We start from the raw sequence: 13,072 nt of genomic DNA, 5'->3' as shown, positions 1-13,072 counted from the left end.
AGTTTAACAAATGCATTGTTCATTGTTTGTTTATGTTATTTAATACATTAATGTTAACAAATGGCACCTTACTGTAACCATTAATATAACCATACACACTATTTTGAAAATAATTACGTTTATAAATTTAAATATTCCTAATCTTTTTATATATATATATATATATATATATATATATATATATATATATATATATATATATATATATATATATATATATATATATATATATATATATATGTAAGTATATTTAATATATAAACAACATCTATTTTAAATATACATGTGTTTTATTTTCAATAAGATTAATTGCGATTGTATAAAGACACACACACACACACACACACACACACACACACACACAGTAACGTTAACTAATATTTAAATGTCCGTTTTGTTTAGCACTATCTTTGAGAGTCCACGAGATGGAGCAGGAGCAATGTTCGCCACAGTTTGAATTTAGTTTACCGCTATTGTAATCTATTATAAATGTGTGTCTCTGACTGAAATAGATCAGATCTCCAGCAGCAGTGAAACATGAGTTGATAAAGTTCAAACAGGATTTGTGAGAGAGTATTTGCTGCCAGCCAACATGGGGATTAATTGTTTCAATCAAGTTAATGGCTGCACCCAGTGGTTAAACATATGCATTGCTATTGGCTGAGAATTATACAGTCCTCAGAAGCAGTTCTCTGACTTAGTATTACAAAACGGGGTTTTGAACAGATTAGGCTTGATAAAGTTTGAGGAAGCTGTTTAGGGCACGTATGGTCCATTTCTCTTTAAAATGTAACCTGCAAATGTAGGCCTAAGTATAGCATCTGCATTGCACAAAATATGAACTGGGTAAGATAAAATTTCTCAGCAGACAGGTTTTTATTTTTTCAAAAACAATATTAATGAATATATTTTTGCAGTAATAAAATAATTATATAATTGCATCACAATTTAAATCTAAATGTATTAGCAGCAGTCAGCCCATTAATTTCAAAGCGCGGTTTGCTTGCTATTTAATATATATATATATATATATATATATATATATATATATATATATATATATATATATATATATATATATATATATATATATATATATATATATATATATATTAACATAAGCAACACAAAGAAAAACGTTCCCTAATAATATTCAACTTTTTCACATTACCACGAATAATCAACATTCGGCGTACAACGCTCCAGTACGTTTCTCGTGACAATTTTTGTGCAGTTACTTGTCGAGATCGCCGCCGCCGTCATGACGCAGGACTTTCAGCGCGTTGACGCGATGTTACGTTCCACCAATCAGCGGCAGTTTCCGAAGCCCAGGAAAGAAGCAGATGATATGGCAGCTTTGTGAGCGGCCAGGTGGAACTCGATTTTGTTTAATCGCGTTGACAGCGGAACATGAGTACGCTTTAACCCGCACGCCGCAGCGGGGGATCCGAAAATGATATACCTGATAGTAATTTCTGCCTTCTCCGGGGCCATCGTCACGCTCCTTCTGCAGCTCTTACTGTTGTACCGGAGGAGCCCCGAGCCTATCGCTAGGACAGTTCAGTATGTCAAAGCAGTTCCTGATCCCGCACTGAAGGATTACTTTAGCAACCAACAAAACGAATCAACGCAGCAGCAGTCGGATATCACAGCGTCTGCCTCCAAACAACCAGAGGCCGCTTCTTTCAAGCAGCAAGAGACCACCGTCCCCGGCAGCAGCCCCAAACAGCAGCCGTCCTCGCCACCGCCTTCATTGAGCGACCCTCAGCACACCTCAAAGGCAGAGACGTGCGATTTCCTCAATGCTATAATTCTCTTTTTGTTCCGCGAGCTCCGAGACACCCCAGTCGTCCGGCACTGGATCACCAAGAAGATCAAGGTGGAGTTTGAGGAGCTCCTCCAGACCAAGACCGCCGGGCGTCTGCTGGAAGGGCTCAGTCTGCGGGATTTCTCTCTGGGAAACTCGGTGCCCGTCTTCAAAACAGCCAGACTCATGAAGCCGGTGGCTCTCAATGAAGACAACATGCCAGAGGAGCTCAATTTCGAGGTTGACATAGAGTATAACGGCGGCTTTCATCTGGCCATCGATGTTGATTTGGTATTTGGAAAATCGGCTTATCTGTTTGTGAAGATGACCCGAGTTGCAGGCCGCCTGAAGCTGCAGTTCACCCGCATGCCTTTCACGCACTGGTCCTTCTCCTTCCTGGAGGACCCGCTCATAGACTTCGAGGTGAAGTCTCAGTTTGAGGGCCGTCCTCTGCCTCAGCTCACCTCCATCATAGTCAATCAGCTCAAGAGAGTTATCAAGAAGAAGCACACTTTACCAAACTACAAAATAAGGTAATGCCTCAGTGTCTTACTACAGTACTTCTCGCCTGTCCCTTGCCTGAAGTTCATCTCAGGTCTCAGGTCTAAAGTGAATGTCCTCAGCTTTGGCAGAACGGTCAAAGTTGTGGGTCTTGAGGATAAATGACTACATATAAGTTTATTTCTTACATTATTTTTCAGATGTGATGTTGGACAGTGTTCATCTAGATGCGTTTTTATGCTGATACCAATTCTTTTTTGTTAAATGCTATGTCCGACCAATTTTAAGTTATTTCAAAGTATTGTTCATTAAGTTTTTCTCCTGATATTTGACACATTAAAACTAGTCAATATAACAGATAAAAAAAACAGTAACAATACAGCACATATAATACTAACGCTACTATTATTTATATTTAATAATTTTATATGTAAAATATGTGTCAGTTATTATACTATTTTTATTTTATTATTCTAATAATAACACTTTCATTGTAATACTGATTATTATTCTATAATTTATGCAGAAATGTTTGTAAATTATTTCCATCAACAAATTTTGCCAGAATGAAAGGCCTTTCAAACGACACATTAAAGAATTTACCTTTGTGGGATAATTTTATTTAGAGACCTCCCAAATTGTGGCAGGTATCATTAGACCCTTTATTAAATTGTAAAAGTTATGTCTCAATTGCTTTGACTGCTCATGAAGAGTCTCAAGAGGTTGTGAAACCGGTAGCGTGTGTTCATGATTGAATGGCGTTGTACAAAGTGAACACACAGAAGTATTGTGGGATAACTGAGCCGATTGGTAGCGTTATATGTCGAGAACGGCGAGTTTGCTTCATTTTCCCCTGGGTGAAAATGGAAATGGAGGCCATCTTCCCCGTTTAATCTTTATTTCCTTTACTGTGCTCATATTCTTGACCGTTTAAAGTGAAAACAACTCACTTCCTGTTTTTAGCTGAGAAGAAATACAAGGTCTGTGACTAAGGCGTTCAACCAGGCTGTGGATTGATTGCTCGCAGGACTCATCCACCTACACCTCACGGCTCTCTATTACTCAGCATTACTTGGCACACCTATAACGTTTGTTTGCCAGTAAACATTAAGACGTCTCAGTGAGTGTGCGTGCTTTTGACTGAGTTTTTCAGGTGTTGTGGATTCTTTAGCTTTAGTATTGTCTTTGTAGGCCAGCAGGTGTGCAGAGCGGGCTGATGGACAGTCGTTTTTTGCTCATCAGTCAAATCGCTCATCTTTTTGTTGACATACTGTGTCTTCGTACAATCAATACGAACGTAACGTGCGGATCGCAAAAAGTCAAACGCAGCACTCGGCACCGCGCTGTGAATTTTACCCATTAAGGTAATTGTAGTGTTCGCAGAAAGCAAATACCGTGAGATGAATTTAATCTGCGTCGGTTCAAATGGTGCGTTTGAACTTTGACCCCACACAGCCAGGATTGTGAGTGGTGAATTAGATCACTGCGCTCTCTGTTAAACCTCACGTGCGCTTAACTATTGATTAGTGTCTCAATAGTATGAAGAGTTTAGGCTACATCAGACACTTCTTTTCATGATGTTTCGCTCTTTCCTTTGGATTCAGCGTCCTGGCATTGATGCTGTGCCCTCTGGTGTACACCATAAGGACGCATGCCGCAGAACTAAAGAGTTCTAGTCATCACGGCGCACAAGCACAGCCGGCAGCAAACTCACTGAAGCTTAACGCTTTACATTACCCAAAGGGAAGGAACTTCTCAACGATGTGAGACATTAAATGACACACTCATTTTCTCAGTATTGGCATCTTCCCAAAAGTCGGAATCACTTCATTGGCGTTTGAGAGATTTTTTTCTGCTCTTTATGTGTGTGGCTGGATACAGCACTCACGCACTAGTCATGTTTTACCGCCTCAGAGTTTAATGGTGTTTGTTTTAGGGCTGAGATGAAAAGTGCTTACTGTTTAATTTGTCACGTGGGAGGTGACGTTAAGGAGCTGACAATATTCTCTTTTAAACAAGTGTGTGAGTGGGAACTTTGTTTAAAAAGCAGACAGCATTGCCCAGGGACAAAACAAGCGGGCAGGCCACAATCCGTTTCAGTCGTCTCTGTGTGGGATGAAAGTGTCACAGATGGAGGAGGTGTTCAGAACAGGACGAGTGTGTGTGTGTGTGTGTGTGTGTGGACAGAGACTTGAATTACGTAGTGTGGTTTTAATATACTTTGACAATAAATACGGGTTGGCAAAACAGTAGATTTAGTTTGTAAAACCCAACACAATATGTTGTCATCTCTTTTGCATCCTGGATTGGCTCCGTGTCACAGATAGGCAAAACCTGAAATTGAGAAATGTGCATTTGTTTATGCGAGTTTACTTCAGGCATTACTGTTTCTTAGGATGCTGTAATTGGGGTACCAATTGAGAAGGTTTCTCCCTTCCCGTATGATGTTCTCAGATGTCGTAGATGTTTGATATATGCTGTGGTATGCGTGCATAAGAATGCGTTTTTGTGATCTGCGAGGATTAACCCGCAGAGTTCTCCGGTTACACCAGTTGATGTCATGTCTGGTGTATTTGCGTGTCTAGCTGTTATTGATAGGTGTTTAATGACACCTTCTGTTCTCAGAGATGAAGCGACTGTGTATGATTGGTCAGTACGATCCCGGTAGGATCTGTACAAAAGAGTTACTGAGAAGCCCCTATCAGCTGCATGCCCTTGAGCGAAGATTGGGACAAATTTTCCTGACTGTGCTAATTTAATGGTCCAGTTCCTCAGAGGCATTAGAGAAACACATTCTCAGTAGAAAAAGACACAGCGTTCAATCCGTCCATCCATCCGTGTGACAGTGATGGAGTTTGGCTTTTTAAATGCCCCTTGCTGGAGAAACTGTCAGCTGCGCTTGTTTGAAACTGTCAACTTAAAGCTTCTTCCTGTGTAGCACATTCAGAGCAAACAGGAATTGATGTGTCATGGTTAACTAGTAACCGGGAGTTAAAGTGAGATGCCATTTTTGCTTGCGCGCGTGTATGACGAGCGCTGACTGAAATCAGCAGCTTCAGATCTGGATTAAAGACACACGGTGTTTTCAACTCATTTGCATTTACTGAAGGACAAAGAACCGCAAAAATGTCAATATTGTAAGCACTCTCTTGGCAGTAAAAAACACGTTTTTGGTCCGCCACATTTCACGAGAAAGAAATGCTTGTCTGGACGAGCTTTTGAAGGACCTTTTTGTAAGACGGACACGTTTTTTCCCCTCACGAATAAATATGTTGTTATATAATAGAAATATGACAGAAATTATAAAATGTTATATAGATTTAGTTTGAGGCTGGGGCTGCACAATTCATTGAATTGAGTTTTTAATATTACAGATGCTACAATTACATAATTGTTCAAAGCGGCAATTAATCGCTCAATATCTGCTTATGTTATTCTGTGCTTAAGATTTGTTGTTTTAGTTTTAGTATATTATGCATATTTAAATTTTTTTTTGAAGAAGAAACCAATCCAATGCATATTTGAGGCAAAATACTATAGATAAACTATACGTTTTTCAGTATAGTTCAGTTTTTTTATCTAAAAATATGGCTTGCGGTTGCTTCAAGCAATGGCATAAACATAATTTTATGTATTTTGTGTTTATCATAATTGGTAATTGCATTTCAGGAAATAATTGACAATTCTGATTTTTGTCCTAATCGCGCAGCCCTATTTGAGACACCTAGCACATTAATTGGATATTCATGAGAAAGTTATATTGTTTTGTTTGTGAAACAACTATTTCAGATATGGAGGCACAATATTGATAACATATTGGTAACTGGCAAATATTAGCGATTATGTTTTAATGTATTGCAGAATGCGTATTTATTTGTGCTTGCTCTTGAGTATTTTTTAGTGATAGTATTAATAGTGAATGACAAAGTGACAAATAGTGTAGAATTAAAATATTTCGACTATTTATTGATTTTCAGGAATATCACGAAAAGGACAAACAGTAGATACAGGTTTTGCATAGTTAACTGTTCCTTTTCTCCCAAGTCGTCATCCTTGAGTGATCTTTCGGTGACTCAGTACTACATTCGTCATCTGTGCAGTGCGCATTGCGGCCTTCTCAGATCATCAGCAGTGATTGACTTGACCATGATGGAAACTTATACCTCGTTCTCTCTTCTTTCCCTCTCTCCGTGTCTCTAAAGTCCACTTATGTAAGTGCTCTTCCGAAAACATCTGCTGTGCTTCCGTTTGTACGCGCTTACAAATACTTATTTTACATCCCCCTCACACAATACGCAAATTCTGGCTCTTTCTTTCTCTAACCTCAGCAGTGCATTTAAAAAACAGTAACCTGTCCCGAGCCAGTTGGCACCGTGACATCAGAATGCACCTCTTCGATCATTTCAACCACTTTATCTGACCACTGAGGTGATTAAACCTCATATCTCAAAGTGTAAACTTGCAGGGAAGGAGCCTCTGCGTACATTAGCAAATACAGTCAGGCCAAAGTTCAGCTGGGATGAAATCCCTTTATTCTCACCTTCTCGTGCTCTCTTTATAAATAGAGCATCAGAGGATAAAGAAACAGATCGGTTTTGCAATCAGTTTCATTTGATTACATCACACAAACTCCTGGGAAAATGCAAACATTCCTAAGCACCATTTCTGGAGATGCATTTAGCTGCTATTGTTTACTAAGGCCTGAAAATAACTCCTTTTATATGTAGATTGGTGTCAAATAGTTAAATTAAAGCATTCAGATATGTCATGTTGTGGCTAATAATCGATAAATAGTCTGTACTGTTTCACCTTAATAAATAAAAATAAGTAACTAGAAATGAATTGTTTTGAATATTGCAATGGGTGAAAATAAACATTCATTTTGAGATGTACTGTACTTTTTAAAAAATGATTATTGAAATAAAAATGTATGATTTTTTTTTTCTCTCTCAAGATTAAGGGGGTGCTAGAAGGTAAAAACAAATGGTAAAATAAATAAATAATGAAAAAAACAATTCTATACAGCTGAACAACAGTATGGCTTATATTGTTCATCCCCAATGTGAATTGCATTTCATGCTAAAGTTTGTAGTGGTTCCTAAGTAATTTCCGCCCGGATATATTCATTGTGCTGTTACTCTGCTGTGCTTACACGTGCAGTGTAAACCAGGCACATTTATTCGCAGTCAGTTCGCAGAACACACATGATAAGCTCCTAACGCTTTCACCCTATTGGCCCAGTCATACGTTTTTTTCTGCTGCACATAAAAGCAAAGCTGATTTGGTTTGTCCTCAGTGACCTGGCTGTGGTGAATATGAGATATTTCGAGAGGTGCTGGTGATATGAGTGGGTTTTAATCCGCACGTCCCCAGTCAAAGACACGGCAGGTGTGTGTGAGGCTTATATAAACTTTTATTACACTATATAAACTATTATATACTGTTTTATTGCACTAATGACTGTTAGATGCTGATTAAAAAGCATGTATGTGGACTATAAAATCTAATTTTTTACGGTCTGCTGCAAAATATATTAGTTGCATTATGAAAATGAATTATGCATTGAATGAATACAGTCGTACGCTTATATAATGTAACTGAGCTGTGGGTTTGACTATTTGCCTGTGAATTTTGAATGCGTGTGTCTGTATGTTTGTAGTTAACCAAGGAATTTCCTGTGGTTTCTGAAAGATTTTGCAGAAGTCTGTAATCTAATGCAATTATTGCACCATTTGATTAATGGCTTGAAACGGGAAATGTTTTTTAACTGCTTACACTTAACACTTAAAGAGTATGGAGTAAGATAGATGGTGATAGGCGGGATAAAGCCTTCACAGTCGATAGTCGTTTGCTGGCCTTTTTCCCTTAGAACTGCTTACCTCAAGTATTCTCACACTTCTGCTGGAAGCCCTTGAAAGTACTTTAAACAGCAAAGTGTTTTGCCATCAGGTTAAGTGTTCTTTATTTGAGCTCAGTGAAGTTCATCCATTTGAAGAAGATCTTTTGTATAACGTATTGACACGGTACACAGGATGCTATTGTAAAGACAATGATAAAAGTCAAGAGAGCCATAAAGCGTCCTCAGAATGACTGTTGTTTTAAAGGAATAACCAAAAATGTAGGTCATGTCATCATTTACTCATCCTTGTTTCATTCAGGTATTACATGTTTTTTTGTTTGTTTTTTTCCATCTGCGAAACACAAAATGATACATTTAAAAAAAATGTTCAGGCGGCTCTCTTCCATACATTTGACCTATATAGCGATATGAATACCATACGTAAAAGAATCATAAATGTGGTGCACTATACAACTATGTTCAAAGTCGACAGACTAGATTTTTTTTCTGTTAAAAATATTTTTTAAATAATATTAAAATATTAATATTTGAAATGTTTAAGCTGAAGTACTAAAATGACTAAAGAACTGAAATAAAAATAAATTAAAGCTAAAACCTAAACTTAAATTAAAATATAATTTGTAATAATTCATAAGATCAATAAATACTATAATAGGTTTAAAATAATATTGCATATGCTTTATCAAGGCATCCCGCTCAAAGTTTTGCATCAATTGTGCCAAAACATTACTGGTTATTTAATTTTGTTAAATTTGTTAGTGAGATTTGGTAATAAATGATAATACATTTTTCTTTAGGGTTTTATTATTGTACTAAAATTGTTGGTTTATTTTCTCATGATGCAATTCCCTCAGCTAACAATACCAGGAAGCACACAGAGATTGCTTTTATTATAGACTAGAACAGTTCATTGAGACAGCTAATCTGGTAGTATGTTAGGGTAATTAAAGTTGTGAAAACAGTCATGCTTGATCACTGAACTCTTCGGCCTTATAGTACTGTACATGTAACGATACGTTTAGTAGCTGTATATTGCCTGTAAGATAATTCCTGTTGTTAATATTCACTGGAGTATGTGTGTCCTTGTAACTGCTTACTCTTGGCTTAGGCTGCAAGGTCCAGACTCCAGGAATTGCAAGCTTGTTTCTGTGAGATGAGCGAGTGTTGTATTTTTAATGCTGCAGGTTGGCTATGTTCCTGTAGCGGTGTTGGTGGTAAGTGATAGGGCTGCGCTCCATGCCCTGTGTGTGCTCTGGAACAAACTGAAGTCATGTCCTGCAATTAAGCAGCTGGGAAATGGAGAGGGAGGAAGGGGCACAATGAGAGTGTTGCCATACCAGATCTGGTTCCTAGAGCTTTGCATCATGTGCTGTCTAGACAGGAAGGAAGTAGAACCACTGAACCGCCCATTTGAGTCACATTTTGTACCCTGTTTTTCTTATTTATATGAAAATGCGGTACTTATAAAAATCTATCTATCTATCTATCTATCTATCTATCTATCTATCTATCTATCTATCTATCTATCTATCTATCTATCTATATCTATATCTATCTATCTATATATATATATATTCAGTTTTAATTTGAAGATTTCTTTGTTTTATTTATTTTTTTTATTTCAACCAAAACCAGCAAAAAAAAAAAGCAGTCCATTTGTAAATGAATCATTCAAGTTCGATGTAAACTGGTTCTTTAGGTTAACAAAGCTAGGGTGAAAGATCAAATTTGACATGATCTCTCCATGGTCACTAAAACATCTCAGACTTTAATTTAGACCAAGACTAGGAGACATTTTCAAAATGTAGTCTTTCGATTCCCTTCCTGCTGAAATGGGTCGAGCTGCACTCAGGACTCCCTTTATTTAATGTTTCCTATATTTGCTATTGTCTAAATTGGACATATGAGAAGTAGTAATAGAGAGACAAAATGTTACAAAATTAAACAACACAGACTCAAAATACCTTATTTTTCATGCTGCTTCTTTGGTATAAATTATATTGTACTATTATACAAGCACTGTCGATAATTTCTTTTGGACACATTGTTTTTGATTGTGTTTTTTTTTTTTTCTAAAAGCATTATGCCCATGTGACTCTACTTAATCTCAGGATTTTGCTTTTGAAAGTCTTATTAGTGTTTACATTAGAGGAGTTAATGAAATTGCTATTTGTCTGTGTGGTTTAGAGGAGTGTTTCATTTCCCTTTGACCTCATTTGCGATTTAAATTTTTCCTTTTTTTCAGGGAAATGGCCGCTTCACCCAACATGTTTAAAGTTTTTCAGAGATTTAAAATGTTAAGATGCATAGCAGAGATTTGCGTTCTCCGTGTTAGTGTGACGATTTTTAATGGGTCATGCATAAAACCTAATGATTTGTTTTTGAAAAGTGGCCTTTCCTTAGCTTGTTTCCATGGTAATTAGTATGATGATAAGGCAGAAAAACAATCTGTCCTGAGTTTCAGAAAAAGGCCAGTGAAGCAGTTTTTGAGACTGGTGGGTTTTGTAATATTTCGTACCTCACAAGGGCAAATCGGAGGGCTTTGTGCACCTCCTGTTTTAGAAACGCTAATCTCTCAGGTTATTATTAGCAGTAACGAGTCCTAAAAATAGCACAGAAGCGCTCTCCTCAGAGGAATGCTGTTGAACTCTATCAGTGCTGCATTCTGAATGAGGAATCACCCCGTTTATTAAGTTCCTCATGTTCAGTCCGGTTTCATTGCCATGTGACATAGACACATTTTATCACATGGACAAGTATTTCATTTTGAAACTAATGCTCACTAAATGTTGTTTTAAATGATTGCAGCAACACAGTTATGCACAAATAGGGGATGATTAGTCACACTCCAGAATCCAGAATTAAGGGAACTCTTTAATAAACCATTTAGTTAATATTTCTATTAAATAAATATATGGGAAACTTTTTAAAAGCATCTTTTTAGTGAGGAGGTAAATGGAGAGGTGGAAGCTCCAGATGCGTTTCGGATCCGTTTCTCCTAATTTCATAACCTTTTTTGGGCGTTGGATAAAAATTTCACAGATGATACAAGATGAACAGAGTTTTTGTGTTTCACAGTTAAATGAAGTCATGAATTTTGACAATGATGACGGAAGGGCTTCCTTGAGTAGGACACAAAATAGGGCCTAAAGTTTAGTTAACTTTGTGAAAATGTCAGCTTTAGGATGTTTGAATTTATTTCTTAATTTTAAGTAATATATTTGTCAATATGTTTAAAAAACGACTAATTTTCACAAAGCAACAACAACAGGATCTTAGCTTCTACCGCTTTAAATACCATGAGATGCCAAGGTGCGCTTAAAATTCATAGAAATTGCTGGGTAATGAGTAGAAGCAGTGAAAGAGAGACCTCGAGCAAAGGCAAAAGATTTCATTTTACCTTGCTTGATGGAGTTTGACATTTATCATCATAGTTTTCAGTTTAGTTTTGCTTGAAAGCCTACCTGTCTGATGATTTGCATAATTCGAAAGGGCCTAAAAATCCTAGCAGCAGTATTTAACTAAACCCGCCGCTCTAGTCTTTGTGTGGAAGGACAAAACACACACACACACACACACACACACACACACACAGAGCTGAAATGCTTGTTTTTCCGGTAAGGGTGAATGGCTTACACACACCCAAAATGACCGTTGACTTTGCAAACGTATCCTGTTGACCTCATGATTCAAGTCGTGACTTATTGTTTTGCAATAATGAACTCGGTGCCAGCTTGTGCATCCACAAACACTCAATGAAATGGTTTTTGCAGATGATTATTGCATATGCATTTGTATATTGTAGGCTTGTGGGTGTCAGTGTACTAATATCTGCACCATTATTTATTGCCCCCCTTCGAAAAAAAAGAAGAAGCTGTTTTCCACTTGACTTGGCTGAGATAGTTGGTCATTTGTGGTGCTCTTTATAGATGGCATTGGTCAGAATGCTCTGTTTACTAAATCTGGCCTTTAATGTGTATAACGCAAGGGTTATTACTTTCAGATTATATCTGATGATTTATCTGTTTTTGATCAACAGGTACAAGCCCTTTTTTCCTTTCCAAGTGCAGCCACCGCTGGCGTCATCATGTGACCTGGACATCTCCATCCGAGACACACTATTGGTGGAGGGACGTCTACGTGTCACACTTGTTGAATGTAGCAGGTAGGGCTGATATATGTTGATGTGTGTGACAAAATTAACATTTGCCTCTCTATCTTTTGTTATTATTTTTTTGGGGGGCAAATTAAACATGGGAGGTTAGTAAGTACACTTGATTAGTTAACAATAGGCCGTAATAATAATAATAATTATTATTATAATAATGCACTGTCATTAAAATGCTGGCCAGCAGATGGTTATTTTGTTATGGCCAATAGTAAACTTCTGTGTTGTTTTCTCTAAATATTACTAAAAATAAAACCAGTTATTTTATGCTACAAGTGAATTTAGGCACCACCTATAAAAAATCCACATTCCATATATTTAAGATTTAGTATTTAATAATTGAAGTGCTCTCAAGTATTTAATGAAGGCAATATTTTGCACATTTAAATATTTAATCACAGCTTGTCTCGCATCTTTTGTGCAGTGTCATCCCAGATAAGGCATCTTAAAGTAACTTTTTTTTTATTGCTAGCCTCGAATTTGTAGGCAAATGCATTTACACCTGCCTTTATTTTCTTTAACTCTCTTTACTCAAGAGTATGCAATCATTATAGCTGTCTATTCAGGGTAGTACACGCTGCTGTTTCAGTTTTCTTGTTCTTTTGGGATATAAAACAACCATAACATTCTAAGCCAATGAAATTTTAAATGGCCTGGTTGCAAGCTGTTGTGTTTGATAACACACACACACAATGCAACAAAAGCTGTATTCTGCTCACCATTGTGTGTCTGTTTT

At 37.2% G+C, this 13,072-nt stretch overlaps 1 protein-coding gene across 1 annotated transcript in view; it reads left to right on the top strand.

The window, feature by feature from the left end:
* Nucleotides 1-1,140: 1,140 nt before the first annotated feature.
* pdzd8 (PDZ domain containing 8) overlaps nt 1,141-13,072 on the top strand; it is a 31,110-nt gene continuing 19,178 nt past the window's right edge. The window contains exons 1-2 of the mRNA XM_043262726.1: nt 1,141-2,340; nt 12,208-12,333. Of these exons, the coding sequence (XP_043118661.1) occupies nt 1,454-2,340; nt 12,208-12,333 (1,013 nt within the window). The 5' untranslated portion in view covers nt 1,141-1,453. The remainder of the gene's footprint in view (nt 2,341-12,207; nt 12,334-13,072) is intronic.

Source organism: Puntigrus tetrazona, chromosome 17, assembly GCF_018831695.1.
Source record: "Puntigrus tetrazona isolate hp1 chromosome 17, ASM1883169v1, whole genome shotgun sequence".
NCBI lineage: Eukaryota > Metazoa > Chordata > Actinopteri > Cypriniformes > Cyprinidae > Puntigrus > Puntigrus tetrazona.
Note: the sequence above shows the minus strand (reverse complement) of the source record. Positions and strands in the feature narration are given on the sequence as shown.